At 33.7% G+C, this 25,095-nt stretch overlaps 1 protein-coding gene across 3 annotated transcripts in view; it reads left to right on the top strand.

Annotated features, from left to right (window-relative positions):
- The window catches only part of Zpbp (zona pellucida binding protein), a 103,924-nt gene extending 79,616 nt beyond the window's left edge, over positions 1–24,308 (top strand). For 2 of the 3 annotated variants that reach the window (XM_047561760.1, XM_047561759.1), the window contains one exon: positions 21,664–24,308. In XM_047561760.1, coding sequence (XP_047417716.1) covers positions 21,664–21,758 — 95 coding nt within the window. In that variant the 3' untranslated portion in view covers positions 21,759–24,308. The remainder of the gene's footprint in view (positions 1–21,663) is intronic. The other variant, XR_007109868.1, reaches the window with a different exon arrangement.
- The last annotated feature ends 787 nt before the right edge of the window (positions 24,309–25,095 follow it).

The following is a 25,095-nucleotide window of genomic DNA, read 5'->3' as shown; positions in this document are numbered from 1 at the left end:
CACAGAGTAAGCATTCCCATTCCAAAAGGGAGAATAAGGGCATAGGGTGAAGGGATGGAGCCAAAACACTATCAGAACTCAGCTGTGCAAACAAGTCCCATAGCCACATTTGCTACCTAGTGCACATTGTCATGAGATGTTCTCTCCAAAGAACTTAGACAGCCCACCCCTTTGGACTTGCTGGTTGCAGCCATGTGACCTTGCTTTTAGACTGGTGTAATCTTCAGTTAACAGCTTTCCTTAGCAGACAACATTCATGGATTCTTTTAATTCCTGGAGTATCCATTCCAATTTTAGCTTCATCTTTTCAACTTCACACATCACCCTTTTAGGGGCTGCTCCCAGGGATTACAACCCTGCCATACTTTGCCTGACTCCCAGGCCTTACTTTGTAATCTCATGGGAGGCCTCAATGACCCCCTTACTCTTGCACCTTGTATTTCTGCAAAACCAGCACCATGTGGATGATGCCAGGATCTTCTGCTAGCTCTGGGAATCATGACTGCTGCAGCCTCTGAGTGTGGAGGTGACTGAGCACAGGGGAACCACATCCCAGGTTCCCCTGTGCATTGGAATTTTCCCTTCTAAACCTTTGAGCATTCAAAGTATGTAGTCTTGCAAATTTCTAAATTGCCCTCAGGCATCTTTCCTATTGTCTGTACAAAGTACTTAGCATCACTTTAGTTGCTGTAATTTCCTCAAAAAACATGCTTAGAAAATCCAAGATGGCAGACTAGAGGGAGGCTGCATTCCTTATCACTCTGTAACTCAAGTTTCAAGCAGAGGAAAGTCTGTTTCTCTGTGAGGCAGTCTCTGCTGCTCATCAATCCCCTGCTTACCACATTTGTCCACTGCGATCACCCACTGTCTGCCAGCATATCGTGTACTTTTTGAGTGCAGATTGTTCACTGCTGCCTATCATCCACTATTTGCCTGCCTCTTGCCTACCTATCACCTGCATTTCACTTACCCATCACCCACCATGCAAGGTCCGCCTGCCAATCATGCACCATTAGCCTATAGGCCACCTGTGGACCACCAGTGGACCACCTACTGACCGCCGTTGCCTGGAAGTCCATTGTCACAGTACCTGCAGGTTTGTTTATACTTGGCTGCTGCCATTTTGGGACAACAGCCAGGACCTGAGGACCCCGACCCAACAGACCTCACTGCACCTTCTGGACCCATACCATGCACTGCAGCTCCCCATTTGCCAACATGTTTGGAAGGCAGTGCAGCCATCTTGGACTATCTTGGAAGCAGAAGTTACCATCTTTAGAAGGAGCAAATCCTATTCTGAGATGCCTGCTGGAGACTGGAAGCTCATTGTGAGGTACCTCTCATGCATTAGGCTATTGAAGACTGAGAGGTTTGAAGAGTATTGACTGTTGTAGTGTAAATTTTTTTAATCCTTTTCGAAAATTCTAATTTTTTTATTTTTCTCATTCTTTTTCTCTTTTGTTTACCTGTTTCCTCAGTCTCTCTTTCTCCCTTTCCTCATGCTAACAACCAACTTCTTTTGAATGTGCTTTCACTCTTCCTATGATCTTGTACATCTATATATTTTCTTTTTTTTTTTAATTTTTATTGTAAACAAATGGGATACATCTTGTTTCTCTGTTTGTACTTGAAGTAGAGGCATACCATTTGTGTAATCATACATTTACACAGGGTAATAATTTTTGACTCATTCTGTTAATTTTTCCCTTCCCCCCCACCTCTCCCACCCCTCTTTTCCCTCTATACAGTCCCTCCTTCCTCCATTCTTGGCCCCCTCCCACTCACCTCATTATGTGTCATCATCCACTTATCAGCAAGATCATTCGTCCTTTGTTTTTTTGAGATTGGCTTATCTCACTTAGCATGATATTCTCCAATTTCATGCACTTGCCTGCAAATGCCATAATTTTATTATTCTTTACGGCTGAGTAATATTCCATTGTATAAATATACCACAGTTTCTTTATCCAGTCATCAATTGAGGGGCATCTAGATTGATTCCACAATCTGGCTATTGTGAATCAAGCAGCTATGAACATTGATGTGGCTGTATCTTTGTAGTATGCTGATTTTAAGTCCTTTGGGTGTAGGCCAAGGAGTGGGATAGCTGGGTCAAATAGTGGTTCCATTCCAAGTTTTCTAAGGAATCTCCACACTGCTTTCCACAGTGATTGCACTAATTTGCAACCCCACCAGCAATGTATAAGTGTACCTTTTTCCCCACATCCTCTCTAACACCTATTGTTGCTTGTATTCTTAATAATCACCATTCTAATTGGGGTGAGATGGAATCTTAGGGTAGTTTTGATTTGTATTTCTCTTATTACTAGAGATGTTGAACATTTTTTCATATATCTGTTGATTGCTTGTGGATCTTCTTCTGTGAAGTGTCTGTTCATTTCCTTAGCCCATTTGTTGATTGGGGTATATGTATTCTTGGTGTAGAGTTTTTTGAGTTCTTTATATATTCCGGAAATTAGTATCTATCTGAAGTATGAGTGGCAAAGATTTTCTCCCACTCCGTAGGTTCTGTCTTCACATTGCTGATAGTTTCCTTTGCTGAGAGAAAACTTTTTAGTTTGAATCTATCCCAGTTGTTGATTCTTGCTTTTATTTCTTGTGCTGTGGGGGTCCTGTTAAGGAAGTCTGATCCTAAGCCGACATGTTGAAGACTTGGACCTACTTTTTTTTCTATAAGATGAAGGGTCTCTGATCTGATTCCAAGGTCCTTGATCCATCTTGAGTTGAGTTTTGTGCAGGGTGAGATATAGGGGTTTAGTTTCATTCTGCTGCATATGGATTTCCAGTTTTCCTAGCACCATTTGTTGAAGAGGCTGTCTTTTCTCCATTGCATATTTTTGGCCCCTTTGTCTAATATGAGAAAATTGTATTTATTTGGGTTTGTGTCCATGTCCTCTATTCTGTGCCATTGATCTACCTGTCTGTTTTGGTACCAATACCATGCCGTTTTTGTTACTATTGCTCTGTAGTATAGTTGAAGTTCTGGTATTGTGATAACCCTGCTTCACTCTTCCTGCTAAGGATTGCTTTAGCTATTCTAGGTTTCTTATTCTTCCAGATGAATTTCATGAATGCTTGCTCTATTTCTATGAAGTACATCATTGGGATTTTAATTGGAATTGCATTGAATCTGTATAGCACTTTTGGTAGTATATATTTTCTTATCCTATTAACAGTTACTTCCTACACCTCTTCTTTAGCCAACATTAGAAACTGTAGACCTCATTGAAAATCTATTGGTTATACTGTAGATAATAATTGAACTCATCCTCTCGGTTTATTATGACAGTACTGTTAGTATCTTCATAGGAGCTGTTTGGTTTTGCATATTGCCTGTACTGGGTGCTGCTAATGTTGATCTCCCCCTTAAAGTAGAGGTTTTAGAAACCTGCAGGGTCACTATAAGCCTATAGGGGGGAAATGGCAATAGCCCAGATCCATACTTCTAGAGGGGAAGATACATGAGCAACATGAAAAAACAAGGGAAGAAAGTGTTCCAGACAAACCAAGATTCTGTATTAGTAGAGTCCAATGACAGTGTGGTAGAAGAAATGTCAGAAAAGGAGCAGAATACACATAATTAAAATGATTTAAGAAGCAAAGGATGAGATAAGAGAGCAAATGCAGGCAAGGAAGGATAACTCCAATAACCAGTTAAAAGAGCAACTGCAGGAAGCCAAAGATCATTTCAATAAAGAGATGGAGATTTTGAAAAAAAAAAAATCCTTGAAATGAAGGAAACAATAAACCAAATGAAAACTCAATAGAAAGCATTACCAACAGACTAGATCACTTGGAAGAGAGAACCTCAGACAATGAAGACACAATATTTAATCTTGAAAATAAAATTGACCAAACAGAGAAGATGGTACAAAATCATGAACAGAACACCCAAGAATTATGGGACATCACGAAAAGACCAAATTTAAAAATTATTGGGATCGAGGAAGATACAGAGATACAAAACAAAGGAATGAACAAACCTATTGAGTGAAATAATACCAGAAAATTTCCCAAACCTGAAGAATGAAATGAAAAATCAACCACAAGAGGCTTATAGAACACCAAATGTACAGAATTACAACAGATCCACACCAAGGCATGTTAAAATGAACATGACTGACATTCAAAATAAAGATAGAATTTTAAAGGCTGCAAGAGAAAAGCATCTTATTACATATAGAGGGAAATCAATACAAATATCAGCAGATTTCTCAGCCCAGACCATAAAAGCTAGGAGGACCTAGAATAACACATTTCAAGCTCTGAAAGAACTTGTTTGCCAACCAAAAATCTTATACCCAGCAAAACTAATCTTCAGATTTGAGGGTGAAATAAAATCATCCCATGATAAAAGTTAAAAGAATTTACAAATAGAAAGCCTGTGCTACAAAACATTCTCAGAAAATTATTCCATGCAGAGGAAATGAAAGACAACAATGTAAGACAACAAAGGGAGGAACTACCCTAAAGGTAAACACCAAGCCAAGTTAAAAACCAAAAATAAGCCAAAATGATCAGGAATACAAATCATATCTCAATAATAACCATGAATATTAGTGGCCTAAACTCATTAATCAAAAGACATAGACTGGAAGTTTGGATTAGAAAGAAATACCCAGTAATATGCTGCCTTCAAGAGACTCATCTCATACAAAAAGGCATCCACAGATTAAAGGTGAAAGGATGGGAAAAAAGGTACTGTGCACACAAATTCAGTAATAAAGTGGGGGTTTCCATCATTATATCAGATCAAGTGTAAGTCAAGCCAAAGTTAGAAAGGCTCAAGAAGGACTTTTCGTACGCTTAAGGGAACCATAAATCAGCAAGACATAATGATCATAAATATTTATACCACAAACAACAGTGTATCCAGGTACATCAGACAAACCTTTCTCAATTCCAGGAACCAAATGGACCACAACACAATAATTTTGGATGACTTTAACACACCCTGTCACCACTGGATAAATCTTCCAAACAAAAACTGAACAAAGAAACCTTAGCACTCAATAACACAATCAAAAACTTAGACCTAACAGACATATATAAAATAGTTCATCTATCAATAAGTGAAAACAGTTTTCTTCTCAGCAGCATAAGGATCCTTTTCTGAAGTAGACCATATGTTATACCACAAAGAAACCCTCAGTAAATACAAAAAAAAAAAAATAGAATTACTACCTTGTATTCTATCAGATCATAATGGGATGAAATTAGAAATCAGTGATAAAATAAAAAAACAGAAACTACTCCAGCACCTGGAGACTCAATTGCTATTGAATGAAACATGGATAGCAGAAGACATCAGGGAGGAGATTAAAAATTTCTTAGACCTAAATGAGAACGACAATACAATATATCAAAATCTCTGCGACACTCTGAAAGCAGTATTAAGAGGAAAATTTATTGCATGGAGTGCATTCAAGAAAAGAATAAAAAGGCAACAACTAAATGACCTAACATTACATCTCAAAGCCCTAGAAAAAGAACAGAAAAACTCCAAAAGTAGTAGAAGACAGGAAATAATTAAAATCAGAGCTGAAATCAGTGAAATTGAAACAGTTCAAAATATCAGCAAAACAAAAAGTTGGTTCTTTGAAAAAGTAAACAAAGTAGATAAACCCTTATCCATACTAACAAAGAGGAGGAGAGAGAAAACTCAAATTACTAAAATTTGTGATGAAAAAGGAAACATCATGAGGGACACCATTGAAATACATAACATAATTAGAATCTTCTTTGAAAATCTATACTCCAACAAAATAGAAACTCTTAAAGACATTGACAAATTTTTAGAGACATATGATCCTCCCAAACTGAATCAGGAGGACATACACAATTTAAACAGATTAATTTCTAGCAATGAAATAGAAGATGCCATCCAAAGCCCACCAACTAAGAAAAACCTGGGACCAAATGGATTCCCAGCTGAGTTCTAGAAGACCTTCAAAGAAGAACTAGTAGCAATACCTCTCAAAGTATTCCATGAAATAGAGAAGGAGGGAACCCTTCCAACCTCATTTTATGAAGCCAGTATCACCCTGATACCCAAACCAGACAAAGACACATCAAGGAAAGAAATCTTTAGACCAATATCTCTGATGAACATATATGCAAAAATTCTTTTTTTAAAAAATTTTTATTCATTGTACACAAATGGAGTATAACTATCATTTCTCTGGTTGTACATGCAGTAGAAACATACCATTTGCATTTTCATACATGTACGTAGGGTTATGATGTTTGTCTCAGTCTATTATCTTTCCTTCTAATGCCCCCTCCTCACCCCTCATTTTTGTCTATATGACATCCTTTCCATTCTTCCCTTACCTCCCCCCACCCCCATTATGTATCATCAGCCACTTATTAGAGAAATCATTCAGCCTTTGGTTTTTTGGGATTGACTTATTTTACTTAGCATGATATTCTCCAGCTCCGTCTCCATTTACCTGCAAATGCCATAATTTTATTCTTCTTTATGGCTGAATAATATTCCATTCTCTGTGTGTGTGTGTATATATATGTATCACAGTTTCTTTATCCATTCATCAATTGAAGGGCATCTGGGTTGGTTCCATAGTATAGCTATTGTGAATTGAACAGCTATGAACATTGATGTGACTGCGTCACTGTAGTATGCTGATTTTAAGTCCTTTGGGTATAGGCCAAGAGTGGGATAACTGGGTCAATTGGTGGTTCCATTCTAAGAACTTTAAGGAATCTCCATATTGTTTTACAGAGTGGCTGCACCAATTTGCAAACCCACCAGCAATATATGAGTGTACCTTTTTCCCCACATCCTCACCATCACCGATTGTTGCTTGTATTCCTGATAGTAGACATTCTAATTGGGGTGAGATGAATCTTAGGGTAGTTTTGATTTGCATTTCTCTTATTATAGAGATATTGAACATTTTTTCATATATCTGTTGATTGCTTATAGATCCTCTTCTGTGAAGTGTCTGCTCATGTCTTTAGACCATTTATTGATTGGGTTATTTGTATTCTTGGCATAAAGTTAACAAAATCCTGGCAAATTGCATACAAAAACATATCAAAAAGAGTGCATCATGATCAAGTGGAGTTCATCCCAGGGATGCAAGGTTGGTTCAACATCTGGAAATACACAAATAGAATTTATCATATCAGTAGACTTAAGGTTAAGAATCATATGGTTATTTTAATAGCTCTGAGAAAGCATTGAACAAATACAGAACCCCTTCATGCTCAAAACACTAGAAAAATTAGGGGTAGTAGGAACATACCTCAACATTGTAAAGGCTATCTATGCTAAACCCACGGCCAACATCATTCTTAATGGAGAAGAACTGAAAGCATTCCCTCTAAAAACTGGAACAAGACAGGATTTCCTCTTTCACCACTTCCATTCAATATTGTCCTTGAAACACTAACCAGAGCAATTTAAATAGACCAAAGAAATTATAGGGATACGAATAAGAAAAGAAGAACTCAAGCTATCACCATTTGCCAATGACATGATTCTATATTTAGAGAATCCAAAAAACACCAGAAAACTTCTAGAACATATAAATGAATTCAGCAAAATTAGCAGGATATAAAATCAACACACATAAATTTAATGCATTTCTATTAATAAGTGATGAATCTTCTGAAAGAGAAATTAGGAAAACTTCTCCATTCATGTAGCCTCAAAAAAAATATTTGGGAATTAATCTAACAAAAGAGGTGAAAAACCTCTACAATGAAAACTACACAACACTAAAGAAAGAAATTAAGGAACCCTTAGAAGATGGAAAGATCTCTCATGTTCTTGGATAGCAGAATTAATATTGTCAAAATGGCCATACTACCAAAAGTGCTATACAGATTTAATGCAATTCCAACTAAAATCCCAGTGACATTCCTCATAGAAATAGAGAAAGCAATCATAGAATTCATCTGGAAGCACAAAAGACCCAGAATAGCCAAAGCAATCCTGAACAGGAAGAGTAATGCAGGAGGTATCACTATACCAGACCTTAAACTCTACTATAGAGCAATAGTAACAAAGACAGCATGGTATTGGCACCAACATAGACAGGTAGATCAGTGGTACAGAATAGAAGACACAGAGACAAATCCACGTAAGAACAGTTATCTCATAGTAGACAAAGCTGCCAAAAATATACAATGGAGAAAAGATAGCCTCTTCAACAAATGGTGCTGGGAAAACTGAAAATTCATATGAAGTGAAATGAAATTAAATTCCTATCTCTTACCCTGCACAAAACTCAACTAAAAATGAATCTATTTAGTAATTATACCAGAGACCCTTCACCGAATAGAAGAAAAGGTAGACCTGAATCTTCATCTTGTTGGCTTAGGACCAGACTTCCTTAACTTGACTCCCAAAGCACCAGAAATTAAAGCAAAAATCAATAAATGTGATGGATCCAAACTAAAGCTTTTTCTCGGCAAAGGAAGCAATAATGTGAAAAGAGAGCCTACAGAGTGGGAGAAAATGTTTTCCACACACACTTCCGATAGAGCACTAATCTCCAAAATTTATAAAGAACATAAAAAACTACACTGAAAATACAAAGAACCCAATCAATAAATGGGCTAAAGGACTGGGCAGACACTTCACCGAAGAAGGTACACGGGCAATTAACAAATATATGAAAAAGTGCTCATCATCTCTAGTAATTTAGAGAAATGCACTCTAAAATTTTATCTTACTCCAATTAGAATGGCTATTATGAAGAACACAATAATAACTGTTGGCATGGATGTGGGGAAAAAGGTGGTGGGATTGCAAATTGGTGCAGTCACTCTGGAAAACAGTATGGAATTTCCTCAGAAAACTTGGAATGAACCCACCATTTGACCCAGCTATCCCACTCCTCAGTTTATACTCAAAGGACTTAAAATCAGCATACTGCAATGATGCAGCCACATCAGTGTCTATAGCAGCTCAATTCACAATAACTAGATTGTGGAACCAACCTAGATGCCCTTCAGTTGATGAATGGATAAAGAAACTCTGGTATATATACACAATGGAATACTACTCAGTGATAAAGAAGAGTAAAATTATGGCATTTGCTGGTACTTGGATGGAGTTGGAGAATATCATGCTAAGTGAAATAAGCCAATTCCAAAAAAACAAAGGTTGAATGTTTTCTCTGATAAGTGGATGATGATACATAATGAGGGGTTTGCTAAAAGAAGAATGGAGGCACTTTGGATTGTGTAGAGGGAAATGGGGTCGGGGGAGGAAAGATAGTGGACTGAGACAGACATTATTACCCTATGTGCATGTATGATTACACAAATCGTGTGAATCTACATTGTGTATGACTATTAAAACAAAAAGTTTTATCCTATTTGTGTACAATGAATCAAAATGCAGTCTGCAAATATAAAAAAATAAACAACTTTAAAAAGACATACTTTTCTGGCTTCAGTTTTCCATGCACTTTTTTCTGGCCATACTGCAAGTTTTAAAGATTTTTGTTCTCTGCTTTATGTTCCCTGTTCTTATAGTGAACCTGGCTAAAAACTGCCAGGAAAATTCATGACACTGCCTAAGTGCTGTGCTGTCTTGAAATTTCCTCCACCAGATTAATTAGTCCAGCACCTTTAAATCCAACCTTATATAACATCTCAGAACATGGAAAAAAAATTTCCAGAATATAACATGAGTGACATCTAGTCCAATTCCCAGTAGAATTCTCATTCCCCTCTGAAACCTCATGAGCAGTCTTTACTGTCTGCCTGCTGGCCTTCTGAGCTCCCACCAGCATCATCAGTGAAGTTCCACTTGCCTTATTCTAAAACTTCTCCAGTCTGCATCTTCAAACTCTTATTCCTCCCAAACCAGACCCAAAAGTTTCTGAACCACACTATCAGGTTACTCATGGTAACTTCTTGGTATCAATTTCTGTTTTGTAAGCTTTGCATTGCTGGGACAAAAATATATATCAAGAACAACTTAGAAAAAGATAAACTTATTTTGGTTGATGGTTTCAGAAGTTTAGTCCATGGTGGACTATGTCCATTGGTCTGGGCCCAAGGTGAGGCAGAATATCATGATGGAACCATGTGGTGGAGGAGTAGTGCTCACCTTCTGGTAGTTAGGAAGCAGAGAGAAAAGGGGAAAGGGCCATAGGGAAGATGAACCTTTCTAGGGCATGCCCCCAGTGACTCATTGCCTCCAGCCATACGCCACCTACCTGCCTGTCTTAATTATCCTGTTGGTCCATTCATACCAGGATTGACTGATTAGGTTACAGCTCTCACAATGTAGTCATTTCAACTCTGAACATTCCTATATAAACACAGGGTCTGTTTCAGGACACCTCAAATCCAAACCATAACACTGCCTCTTTTCATGCTGGTCATCTTTGTTTATGAATGTTTTGAATTTTATATTATTTGGTTCTGACTGTTTTTGTGTTCCTACAAACTTCTTTTGATCATTTTATGTCTTACTATTATAATTTGGTAGGAAATCCTGGTTCAGTGTTCAGTCTAAAGGTAATTATTTCCTTCTACCCACCTAAGTCCTCTACCCAGTGGCCTGTGAATTATGAGTTTTCCTTTCTGGCTGGTGGGAATAGGCACAGTTATTCTGCATGAATGATTACCAGGTACCATTCCTTCTAAAGCTGTCAAAATAGATGGTTCTTTCCCCAGCCTGAGGTTAGCTTCCTCCTCACACATGTGCTGATTTCTTTTATATATTTGGGAGAGATGTTCTGATCAGCTCCAGAGTTCTCTCTGTGTGCAACTATCTTATCTGTGGTACACGGTCTTAAGAACTCACTGTTTTGATCTTCTTTAACTCTTAGCTTGGTTGTTCTCTTCAATTCAGGGACTTTCTGGGCTTTATCTCAGTGTCCTATACCATAGTTTGGAAACTTGCAGCAGTAATCAATGGCAACTGCTTATTAATTTTAGGCTTACTATTGTAGGACTCATATATTTTTGTTTCCTATCTCTAATGGATCATTCTCCTTTGTGATTCAATAGCCCATGTCTTTTGCATGTGTTTTGCATAGTTGCTATTATTTTTGATTGCGTCAGACAAGATACTAAATTGATTCTGATAACAGAAACTTGTACTTCTAAGAAGTTCAGGCTAAGGAACTTCCTTTAACCTACCTTTGGTGCAGCATTATAATCCTCAATGTCTCTACTTTTTGTTAGAAAACATCTTTTTTTAAACTTTAGTGTTGAAATATATTTTATTAGTTGTACAATTTATTTCTATTTCTGTAATATGAGAGTTCCATCTCCTGCAGACAATTTTTTTTTCTGATTAAAAGTGAGTTTCTATTCATATAAATCCCCCCAAATTCTGCCTGTCATGTTTTGGGTATTTTTCCTATATACCTTTCAGATTTTCTTTTTATTTTGGGTTCACAACAGTTTGATTTTAGTGCCTGAGAGTGGAGACCTTTGTAAATTTTGTATTGAGCGTATCCTGAGTTTCTTTGTCTTATTCTTTTATGGCTGTTATTAAATTCAGGGCTTTTGGGCATTTATTTATTTATTTATTTATTGTTTTCTACATTATTCAGTCTGTCCCCTCTCTTTGTTTTTCATTTACATCTATGTTACACAAATTTATACTGGCCCATGCATCGAATGAAACTCTATTCACTCTTTTTACGGCGTTCAAATTCATATGATATAAAATTGGCCATTTTAGTGTGAAGTTTAGTATCATTTAGTTTAGTAGTTATGCAACCACTATATATAGTTCCAAAATAGTTTAGTTACTTCAGAAAGAAACTGTAAGCAATTATTCCCATTGTCCTCTACCCTGAGACCCTGGCTGTTACCAGTTGGCTTTCTGTCTCTATAGATTTACCTATTCTGGATATTCCACATGAATGAAAACACAAAATATGTATCATTTTGTATTTGGTTTATTTCACTTAGCATGGTGTAGTATATATCAGTGCTACATTTCTATTTATGGCTAAATAATATTCCATCATATGTATATGTATATAAACAATACATTGAATGTATATTTGTTTACATATTAATCCATTCATAGCATTTGGGGTATTTCCAAATTTTGAATATTGTAATTTCTGCTGCTGTGAACATTTATGAAAAAGTATCTGTTTACCCATTTTTCTGTTCTTTGGGGTAAGTACCAATAATGGAATTATTGTATCATATTCTGTGTTTAGTTTTTTGAATCTGCCAAATTGTTTCACAGTGACTGCTACGATTTACTAGTCCCACTAGTAATGTCTGAGACTACTTGTTACATTATATCCTGGTCAACATTTATTATTCTCCTTTAAAAACAAAACAAAAAAACCATCTTAGTGTGTGTGAAGTACTGTCTCATTTAGTGTTAATTTGCATTTCCCAAATGAGTATACTAGGCTTGGTGGCTATTTGTGTATCTTCTTTGGGAATTGCCTATGTAAGTCTGTTGCCTCTTTGTCCAATTGGATTTTTGTCTTTTTATTGCTGAGTTATAAAAGCTCTAGTTATTCTGTATCTTAGACCTGTGCAGGTATGTGTTTTACATATACTTTCATGTATTCTTTAATTTTTCTATTTATATTTGTATTAATTACCTTTATATACAGTTTTTAATGTTTAAGAAACTTGGTTTATGTATTATTTTTCTTTTATTGCTCATGCTTTTGGTTTCATATGTAGGACACCATTATAAAATCCAATATGTTAAGGTTTTCTGTTTTCTTCAAATAAGTCATCAGTGTAATTTGTGCTAATTTTTGTAAGTGGCTTGAAATATGGGTCCAACTACATTCAGTACTGTACAGCTACCTGATAGTCATCCCAAAATTATGCTGAAGAAATGCATGCTCTTTTCATCATTGATGGAAATCAGTTGTCTTAGATATATAAGGTTATTTCTGGATTCTCAATTCTGTTCCATTATGTCTCTCCTTATGCTAGTACAATAGTCTTGATTATTGCAACTTTTTAGTAAGTTCTTAAATTTTCAAGTGTGATTTTGTCAGCTTTGTTTGTATTTTCAAGTTTTGAGTATTTAAGGCCACTTGTAATTCCATGCAAATTTGAGGATCACCTTTCAATTTCTCCAAATAAAAATGATGGAACTTTGATATGGGTTGCATTTGAATATGGAGATTGCTTTTGATAGTATTGCCAACAATAAAAAGAAGCAAAACTATTTAAATATAATTTCATACACACACACACACACACACACACACACACACACACATACACATATACACACCACAAAACTGTTAGAGCTAATAAATGCATTTTCGGTTAAGTTGTAGAATACAAGATCAGCACACAAAAATCAGGTATGTTTCTATACGTTAACAGTGAACATTACCAAAAGTAATCTAGGAAAACAATTACATTTAAAAGATCATTTAAATTATATGTAGATTTAAATTAGATTTAAATTATCAAGTGTAAATTTAACTGAGGAAGTACAAGACTTCCATATTGTAAACTATGAAATACTTTTGGAAGAAATAAAAGATCTATGTTAAAATACTTCTTGTATTTAAAAATTGGGAGACTTAATATTGCTTAATCAATTTTGTTGGGGGATAGTACAATGTTTAATATAATTCTTATTGACAGTTTCATTTCAGAGGAGTTTAAAAATGACATCCCATTACCTCCTGGCTTCCATGGTTTTGAAAAGAAATCATCTGTTAATATTACTGAAGCTCCCTGAGCCTTCACTTTTAAGGGTAAAGAAGAAAGTCACAATGCACTCACACCATTTTAGTTGCCTTTTCCTTGATTTAGTGTTTGCTCTTTTGTTTTAATCAATAGATTTTTTCCACAGGTTTTCTTGAAGTGATTCTGACCCTTGTTTTCTTTTGTTATGTACTAGAAATTGAATCCAGGGGTGCTTCACCATTGAACTGTATACCCAATCTCTTGTTCATCATTTATTTTACCTTTGCTTGATTTAAATTTTTTTTTATCAACAGCCTATTAGACCTGCCTTTCCTACTGCTATCACCCTTGTTATTCTCTCTTAATGTTTTAAAACTCTCATTTCTTTTTCTTTTTACAAAATGTGAAATTTCTACCTGTTTTCAAATTTAGTTATACTGCTTTTTATTTTTGTTCTGCTACAGAACACATCCAACTTTTCTTTCTTCCAGTATTTTAGTTTTTTGTTTAGTATCTTAGAGTTTCTGGAATTTTCATTTTATGTCTTATAGTTTCTATTTCTCTGATTTCTCCCATCTGTTTGTTTATGACTTTTTAACATCTGAATTCATATTTTCCAACCACTTTGAAGTTTTTATCTGTTAATTACCTATGTTATTTTGAATTAGTTTTTTATTAACTGTTCTCTCAAGTGTGTGTCTTAATTTTCTGTATCTTTTCCAATTTAACAATTTTTATGATATACTAAACTTTATGGATAGTGCTGTGTAAAGAAGTTTCATTATTTATTTTTTCTATTTATTTCCTTTATAGGAAAGTTCTACCTACCTCAAAAACAGTGGAAAAAATAATTTTAAAATTTTGTTTCTTTACCATATGAAATATGGATACATACCATATTTAAATATAAACAAGCACACACACATGTAGACACATACACATCTTCCAGAAGGTCTACTTTTTTTGTTTTTTTGACCTGTGGATATTACTTTAATTTTTTTTTTTTTTTGCAGTGCTAGGAATTGACCCCAGGGTCCAGCATATACTAGGGCAAGGAAAGTGCCATGCCCCCAAACTACATTCTCAGCCCTACTGTGACTATTATTAAATATTGTTAAATGTCTTGATGTGTAGAAAAGATAAACTATCTCCTTCAAAGATTTTAAAAATTGTGATTTGAAATTCATTTATCATTCATATTAAATAAGATAATGGTTGATATTTTATATATGATTTTGTTGCATTTGTATATGCTAGTTTTGATAAATTTTACTTCAATAATATACAACTGGATTTCTAAATATCATGTTTGAAAATCTAAGGGTAGGTTATTTTACATATCATTGTGGACCTTATTTGTGAAATTAATACATATATTTGTGAAATTAATCCATACATTTCTTATTAAAATTTCAAATTTTCATTCCTGTGAAATTTTCTGTTCTATGAATATTCCCAAGTATATATTTTATTGCTGGTCAAAACCAATTCTAATTTCTTTTTTTTTTTTTTGCTAGACAGATAATGCTATTATAATTATTTTCTTTGCATAAACTATTTAAATTTCTTCAAGGTCTTTACTTTATATTGGATCTTAAGATTTGCAATTAATTAAGGTATGTCTGATAGTTTTCCACAGTTGTTATTTTTGTACTTTTACAACAGCAATGAGAAATCTTATTTTTCCACATGTATGTCAATTTGTATCATCAACAAAATCTAAATGCTTAAATTTTGTGATATCACATTTTTATTGTGGTATACATAACACAAATTAAGTGAATTTCAATGAAGAATTCAGTGATATTAACTACATTCACACTGTTGTGAAACTGTCACCACACTTCATCTCCAGAATTACTTTCATCTTTCTATACTAAAATTCTATATGCTTTAAAAACACATCCCCATTCCCCTCGCCCCCAACCCCTGAAATATACCATCCTACATTCTGTCTGTATACATTTGACACTCAAAAGCCCATTTGGCACTCTTAAGATCATTTGTAATGCTTATTTCACTTAACATCTATCTTGTAGTATGTGTCAGAGTTCCCTGCCTAATTTAAAGGGTAAATATCATTCCAGTGGGTGCACACACATGCAAGTTTGTGGGTGTGTGTGTGTGTGTGTGTGTGTGTGTGTATGAGAGAGAGAGAGAGAGAGAAAAAGAGAAAGAGAGATAGAGTGAGAATGAGTTATTTTCCATTTGGGCAATGGACAATAGGTTGCATCCACCTCTTGGTTATTGTGAATGATGTTATAGGGAACACAGATGTGCAGATATCTCTTAAGTTCCTATAGTCATTTCTTCTGGATATACATTCTGTTAGACTGAGTTGCCACAATAAAATCCCATAGATTGGTGTCTTAACAGAAATTAATTTTTGCACAGTTTTTTTTTTTATTATTGTAAACAAATGGGATACATGTTGTTTCTCTATACGTGGCGTAAAGGCATACCATTTGTTGTAATCATAAATTTACATAGGGTAATGTTGTTTGATTCATTCTGTTATTTTTTTCCCTTCCCCCCCACCCCTCCCACCCCTCTTTTCCCTCTATACAGTCCTTCCTTCCTCCATTCTTGCCCCCCTCCCTAACCCTAACTCTAACCCTGACACTAACCCCTCCCACCCCCCATTATGTGTCATCTTCCACCTATTAGCGATATCATTCTTCCTTTGGTTTTTTGAGATTGGCTTATCTCACTTAGCATGATATTCTCCAGTTTCATCCATTTGTCTGCAAATGCCATAATTTTATCATTCTTTGAAGACTAAAAATATCAAGATTCCATCCAGTTCAGTTGCTGGTAAAGGTATTCTTGGTTGCAGATAACCATCTCTGATTATGTCCTCACAGACCTTTCCTTGGTGCATGTTTATGGAGAGAAAGACAAAAAGAGAGTATGTGTAATCTCTCTGGTGTTTCTTATAATGATAGTAATCCTATTAGATTATGACCCAGTTCTACTCATTTAGCTTATCTTAAAGGCACTGTGTCTAAATATAGCCTCATCATAATTAGATCTTCCATATCAATTTGGTGGGAGACATAGACATTGAGACTATAAAGTATGCAAATATGTCTTTAAAACCCTGCTTCTTCAGAAGCAGAATTTCTGGATCATATGGTAATTCTATTCTTAATTTTTTGAGGAGCCATCATACTGTTTCCATAGCAGCTCAACAATTTTACATTCCCATTAACAAAGTACAAAGTTCACAATTTCTTCATATCCTCCCCAGCACTTGTTATTTCGATACTTGCCATATTTAATGTGTTTGAAATGGTATACCATTGTGGTTTAGATTTCTGTCTCTAATGTTAAGGATCTTTTCATGTATATTGGCATTTTGCAATGTCTTTTGGGGAGTTTAATATCTATTCAACCCTCCATTCTCCTTTTTTTTTTTTTTTTGTGCTTAGGATTATACAGAAGGACACTTAACCACTGAGCTACATCTCCAGCCCTTTTTAATCTTTATTTAGAGACAGAATCTCAGTAAGTTGCTGAGGCTGGCTTTGAACTTGTGATCTTCCTGCTTCAGCCTCCCAAGTCACTGGGATTAGAGGAATGCACCACCATGCCTAGCCCCATCCTTTTTTAATTGGGTTGTTTTTGGGTGTGTTATTGTTGACTTGTAGAAGTTTTTAAGTATATTTTAATATTAAGTCCTTATCATATATAATTTGCAAATATTTCCTTTTTGTTGTATTCATAGTGTTTTTATGAATAAAAGTTTTAAATTTTAATGGAGTTCAATGCATTGATTTTTGTTCCTTGTGTTTTTAGTGTCACATGTGAGAAGTCATTATAAAATCCAATCTCATGAAACTTCCCCAATGTTTTTTTCTAAATATTTTTGTTTAAAAGCTCTTAAGTTTACATCTTAGATCCATTATATGATGTAAGGTAAGAACCCAACTTTATTCAGTTCTATGTGGATATCTAGTTTTCCCAGTACCATTTGTTGAAAAAAATTGCCCTCTCCTCATTGAATGATCTTCATATTCTTAGTAAAATCATTTGACCCAATGAAAGAATTTATTACTGGGTTCTAAGTTCTTTTTCATTTGTCTGTATGGCTTTCTTTATAGTAGCACTACATTGTTTTGATTACTGTAGTTTTATGTTTTAAAATCATGAAGCATGAGACTTCTTTCTAATTCTGTCCTTATTTTTCAAGGTGTTTTGGCTATTTGGTTTATCTTAAGATTCTAAACAAATTTTAGGATGCAGATTTCTATACCTTGGGGATTAAAAGGTCATTGAAATTTTTATATGAATTATATCAAATCCATAAATAGCTTTGGGTAGAGCTACATTTTAACAGTATTAATTATTCTAACCCAAGGTGATGGAGTGTATTTTCTTTTACTTGTGTCTTCTTTTACTTTATTTCATTGATTTTTGTTTAGACTGTATTTTGCCAACTTGGTTACGTTTATCCCAAAATACCATATACTGATGCATTATAAATAAATGTTGCCTTAATTGCCCTATAGGATTGTTTTATCATTAGTGTATTCAAACAGAACTTTATAACTGAAAATTTATATCCATTGGCTAACAACTTCCCATTGCCAATCCCAGTCCCATTGCGCCTAGTAACTAGTATTTTTCTTTCTGTTTCTATGAGTTTGACTACTTCAGATCTCTCTTTTAAGGGGAATCATAGTGTTTGTCTTTTTTATGATTGATTTATTTCACTTAGCACAAGTTTATTCATGTTATAGCACATGACAGGATTTTCTTCTTATTTGAGACTGAATTTTATTATACATTTCTCATTTTATGTATGTTTGTCCTCCGTTCTGCCAGTAGACAACTTGGTTGCTTCTACCTCTTAACCTCTGTCAATATGTAAATAATGCTGCATTGAACATGGGTGTCTAAATAGCTCTTTCATATCTTGCTTTTTATTCTTTTGGATATACATTCAGAGGTGGGTTTGCTGGATCATATGGCAATTCTTTAATTTTTTGAGGAACCTCCATTATGTTTGTGTTTTTCAGAACAGTTTTATCATTTTATAGTCCCACTAACAATGTACAAGGTTTCCAATTTTTCCACATTCTCACCATTTGTTTTTTTTTCTCATACTAATCAGTATGAGGTGATATGTCATTGTAGTTTTATTTACTTTTCTCTTATGATTAGTGATGTTGAACATCTTTATATGCTTCATCCTGTAGGTGTTTCTTTTTTTTCTGATTCCTCCATATACATGGCTGATATTAAATGTCTTTTTGACGGTTGCTCCTGGTTCTTTTATTAGATACTGTATTCGTGTGTAATCACTTGTCCATGCATATGTGGGTTTGTAGTTATGGTTTTTAGGAACCATACCCATGGCTTAAGATAGGACTTCTGCCATCATCAAGTCCAGTGGGAGGCATCCTCATGCAGTTAAGAGTGCCAATTCAGTCTGCTCTCTTCTACCAAGTATGTGGAGCAGAATTTCCCAGAACTCTGTCAGTGAGAATGTTGAGCACGAATGAGCAAATAGGCCACAAAATTTCCCATCATTTCCCCCCACTATTTTGAAGGTATTATTTTCTTGACTGTATGTTCACTGAATTGCTATAGATATTTGACTTATTTCCAAAGCTCTTATAAAGTTACTTTAGCCTGTCCCTTGTAATTTACTTACTGTTTTCATGAGGAAACTGGGGTCCAGAGCTTCATCATCTTGCTGAATTTTCTCTCAGTATATATTTTGATGTTTATTTGTCTCTTCTAGATTCTGGTTTATTTTAATACTTTCTGATGGTATACCCAAAAAAAAAAAAAAAAAAAAAAAACCTCATAAGTTAACCATCTGTTTTCTCTTTTGGTACCTATTTTTAAAGTAGTTTTTCTATTCTTTCACATTGATTTATATGGGTAGTTTATGTATCCTGAATAATATACCTTTGTTGATTATATAACTGCAATTATTATCCTAAATGTGTTCCTTGAGTATTGTTACTTTAAAAAATTTTTATTAAGTACTTAATTTTTTATCAAATACTTTTATTGTGCTTCATGTATTTACCTTTTTAAGAAATTCCTTATCTAAAAGTTGTGAAATTTTTTTCCAGTACTTTCTTATCATTTGTTTATAAGTCAATACTAAATCACCAATGCATCCTTTTCTCTTTATTTAATAAATGTAGTCCACTTATCTTGTTCTATATGTTTAAATTACATTTTAACATTTTTCCTCAATTCTGCTTAACGAAGAAAAATATTTTAGTTTATAGAGTACTAGGAAAGAGTACTACAGATAAGGATTCTCTGGTATTACACATATCATGAGGTTTATTATTTCTGATAGCTAATGCAAGATCATATTTATATAAGCATGAACTTAAATACCTTTATGCCAATATCAACAGTTCTCTTTGTAACCATCACTGTAAATGATATACGTAATGATAACATGAAGATTTCTCTTCAGTATGTGCTGTGATTTAACATTTCCAGTAATTTTATTTAGTGTTACCATATTTCAGGAAATATTAATTTGTGATTTGAGAGAAAAGGCATTATGATCAGATGCTTTTGAAAAAACATACTATATTAACATCACTGGAACTTTGATTATGTATATTATCAGTTTAAAGTTAGTAAAGCAATACACATCTATTTAATGTTGGTGTTTCATTATGTTTTTCGTCTGAAACATTACAACCCAAATAAAACATCTATTAATACTTGGAAAACTCTTTGAAATATAGTATAGAGAATATTTCCTCTGAATAAGTAGTTAAAATATTTAGTATTTGGAAAACTACTTTTTAAAACTAAACAATATGAAATTAAATAGTGTAGTATAATAACCCAAACATTAATACATATTATTATGATGCTATCATTTATTTGATGGTCTATAATATCCATACCTTATATGTATTATTGACATATTCTGAGATCCTTGTTCAACTACACTTTCAATAGGAAAAGGAAAAACAGGTTAGATACCTCAACCTAGTTGAAAGCCTATATGGCATCATGTGACATACATGCCCTCTACTTGCAGTGGATAAAATGGTGGTCCCAGAGTGCATTATGGTTAGGCATTTATTGATTGTCTCTATACATTGAGTGCTTTTTAATATAAGTGATCTCATTTTAATCCTTATGTTAATATTATGAATTTGGCTATTATTTTACTTGTTTTACAAATGAGGACAGTCAAACTTAGAAACTTGAATGCTTTACCTGGGATTCCAAAGTAAATCAATAACAGATGGTATTTAAACTTTCTTTCTTTCTGCCCTTCTTTAATTTTCTGTCATGCAAAGATAGGTATGATAATATATTCATGGCATTATCTTTATATTTAAGGATTATAAAACTAAATTAGTATTTTTCAAACTTTTATATTTAAAAAGTAGTTAGGGCTTGAAGTCACAAAATTATTAAAAATAAGCTGTAGTCCCTTCGCAGATTTGGAGCTATCTTTACACATCTAAGGTACAGTTATGATGGGCCATCTGATAAGCATAATTTGTTGCACCTGTGATGTTGACCTCTGGTGTCTTCTGCTATAACTGAAAGGAAGATCCATTCAACCTTTGAACTCCACATTGTATGACCAGTAAAAATTATTTTAGTTCATAGTCTTGGTCTGAGCCAGGCTCAAGAGTGAAAAGTTAAAACAAATATTTTATTATATCATTTCACCTAAATGAAGAATGTAGAAAAGTAAGACTCATAGAAACTAGAATGGTAGTTGCCAGTTGCAAGAGGGAGGAGAAATTGGGGAGTTTTTAATGGGCATAGAGTTGCAGTTTTACAGGATGAAAATATTCTGGAGATTGGTTATACATGTGAGTATATTTAACAATGCTGAAGTTACAGTTAAAAAAAGTTGAAGATATTAAATTATGTTATATGTATTTTACCTCAGTTAAAAATAACACTTAAAAGAATCTCTGATGATTTATGATAAAAACAAAGTTAATTTATGTGACATTTTAGGGACATATTACATATTAATTTATTCTTTATTTACAGTGATCTGCAGCCCTGGATCTTACAATCCCCGTGATGGAATTCACTGCCTTCAGTGTAACAGCAGTCTGGTGTATGGAGCAAAAGCGTGTGTATAGGACATTCTTTTGATTTATTTGGTGGTTTATTAAACATAAAAGTATATTTTTGAAATATTAATATATAATAAATCACTATTATGCTAAAATTAAATAATCAGATTTTACAAAAAAAATGGTCTCATCATTTTAATCAAACATGGTATGTCCAAATATTCTGTGTGAACATCCTGTTTTCTTTATCCATGAATGCTAAACCTACATATGATTCCAGAATATCTCTTGTATCATTGTTTTAAAAATAGTTTCAAATTTTTTATAACTTTCATTTCAGCTTGTTTCATTCCTTTGATTTAATTTTATGGAACTTTAGCTATTCTAGTTCACCCTTTCATAGTTCAAAGCTAGTTTTAAAGCCTGTATCTTATTACTGCAGTTGTTAGCCTCTTTAATATAAGACGTGGTCCCATCCACACTGTGGGCTTTGAAAACATAGTTCAATGTGGCTATCTTAAACTTCCATTTTAAAGTCTCTTAAATTACCTTCTTGACATTCAGAATGGAATGGAGAAATCATTATGTTTCCCTAAATTAACATTTGAACTTTCTCAGTGGAGAGACTAAGATATTTCTTTCCCTGATAATTCTTCTAGAAAAATAATCAGTCATTACAACATTTATTTCATTTCAGTATTAAAAAAGAGTATTATGTGATAGTTATTACTGATATCACCACTAATATTTATCTTCTCTCACACAAGAATGCTATATTTGAATATGGAAATTTACCAGAGGTTTAAGCACCAGGAAAATATATAAATAACTTTAAAAGTGAATAGTTTCTCAATTTCCTAATTATTGTCTGACTTATATTTGTATCACCTTTGCTCTGGAACATTCTCTGTTTTGTTCTTCATATTTCCTTTTTTAAAAGGACATAAATATTTGTACATATCAAATAACACAAATTAGATGTGGGAAACACATTAGCAGAAAAAGTATTAATTACATTTTGGGAACCTTTAACCTTGACAAAACAGACCAATTAGTAACTAAGTGTAGTGTCCAGCCATCCTGTGGACATATATTATCCTGGAATTCTCACACAAATAAAAGTGGAAGATAAATTACCTGTGGCTGTATTTTGTTGTTAGCCCTGCTAGTGTTTTTTTTTTAATCCCTTTCATTATCATGATGTAATTGTTTTCATAGAGTTTTTTCAAATGCCTTCTTTCCTCTGGTAAGTAACATATTGAGCATTACTACACTACTGTAGTGAGTTATTGTTCTTTACTACATAACTAGTACATATTAAGTGTATAAAATGATGAATTAGATATATTCTTTCCTTATTTTTTACTCCTTAACACTGACTAACTTTATTCTGTTATTTGAAATTTTAATAAACATAACTTATGATGTTTTTCCGACACATGAATAGTTATCACATAAGTAGTTGGTCAGCCTAGAGGCAAAGTTGGGATAGCAGTGGTAAGTCCTGGAGATCAGAATCTGTCCTGAAGACACAGGTGATCTGGGTAAGAATAGATAAAAAGTAAGAGGAAGATAGGAATAAGTTCAGCATTCTTAGCTTAGACAGGCAGACTGGAAATGAACCTTCACAAATTCCAAAGTGTAGAACAAGATAAGAGAACAGTTGGCAGAAGTTGAAACAGGAAAAATATAGAAGAAAGGGAGGCATTAATTACTTCATGTTCTTGTTTTCTGTGGTGAAATATTTTTGCTTTATTATATTATATTTATTTTTGTTGGTTGTGTACCTTTCTTTCACATTGAGTTATACTAGGATATTCCTGGTTTCATAATCCTCTTCATAGGATATAGTTAAGTGCCTAATAATTTAATTAATACATAGATATTTAAAATCCTTTGAGTAAAACTACTTCAATAGCTAAAAGAAAAGTAACTTGTTATAATGTCAGAAACACTGTTGAAGGTCATTTAAAGTTATGATAATGAGTATGATAAAAATTATAAAGTAACCTAAGAAAGATTATTGTCATAAATCAACTTCTGTTGAATCTTTGCTTTTATCAAAATATTTTACATTAAAAAATACCTTGCATTTATATAATGCCTTAATTTTCACAATATTCTTCAAAATTGTATGATCTGATATTTTTACCAAACTCTGAAGTTAGAAAGGCAAATATTATTCCCATTTTGTATTTATTAGATTTTTTTTCTCACTATAAATATGTAATATGTGTTCATTTGGCAACATGTGAAAAGATCCTTAACAAATTTGGTCCACTAATCTTACCTTTTGAAAACTCTCCTAAGGAGATCAGGTGAAATATTACATCCAGTGGTATTAATTGCCACATTTTATATAGTAATAAAAAGGAAATTAATTTAAGTAACCTACAAGAGAGAAATGGTTGAATAAATTATGTTGTTTTCATATAAGAAAATGTTACTGAGCCATTAAAATCACATTTCCAAATTAAAATAATTAGGATGATATATATATAATTTTTTAATTTATCTGCAATGTTATTATCTGTATTGTTCAGATTTTTTTAAATGCACCAAAATGTTAACGATGAAAGTCTTATTGTAATAGGATCATGTGTGAGTTTTTGACGCCTTCTGTTCTCCAAATTTTCTCCAATGAAATAAATTACTTTCAAAATCTTGGAAGCAATAAATGTAATTTGAAAAATTAAAGTAGTAGAAGTTTATAGAAACATTACTGCTCATCTGTTTAGTATCAATTCACTCCTCCCTTTCTTCCTAACACAGTACCGGGTTTGCTTTCTCTGGGCAGTGTTCTTTTAAGCTAGTCAGCATGAGGTTCCCCTGGCCATTGCTTTCTTGCAGACTTGAGGCAAACCCACTTGAGGAGGGAAGTCTACACTCAGACAACTCCTGAGCAGCTAGGGATTACAGGCATGCGCTACTGTACTCCAAGAATTTCCTACTTTTTATTCATCCTATGTGTACCATTATGGAGCAAGAATTACCTTAATATTATGCTATGTCTTTCCATAGAATTTTATTGATTTCATTTGTGTGATTTGAATGACTTCAAAATTTTTTGTTCAACAAAAATACTATAATAGAGTTAAGCATTTCTAGATGTTAGACAGTTGTGTTGCTTACAAAGTTTCTCTGTTATATGTAGTATTCTAATTGACATCTTTATGAAAATTCTGTGGCATTTTAAAAATTTTCATGATGAATACCCAAAAGTAGATTTACTAGACTTAGATATTTCTAATCCTCTGGATAATTTGACACATTATTTACTAAATAATTATTACAATTTATAGTACCACCAGTGATATATCAGAGCTCATATTTCACTGTTCCTTCTCTGATGTCATTTTAAAGATTGTTATTTAATTTGATAGATGGGAAGTTTCCCACATAT

The sequence above is a fragment of the Sciurus carolinensis genome, chromosome 8, assembly GCF_902686445.1.
Source record: "Sciurus carolinensis chromosome 8, mSciCar1.2, whole genome shotgun sequence".
Lineage (NCBI taxonomy): Eukaryota > Metazoa > Chordata > Mammalia > Rodentia > Sciuridae > Sciurus > Sciurus carolinensis.
This window is presented reverse-complemented; position numbering and strand designations above follow the sequence as displayed.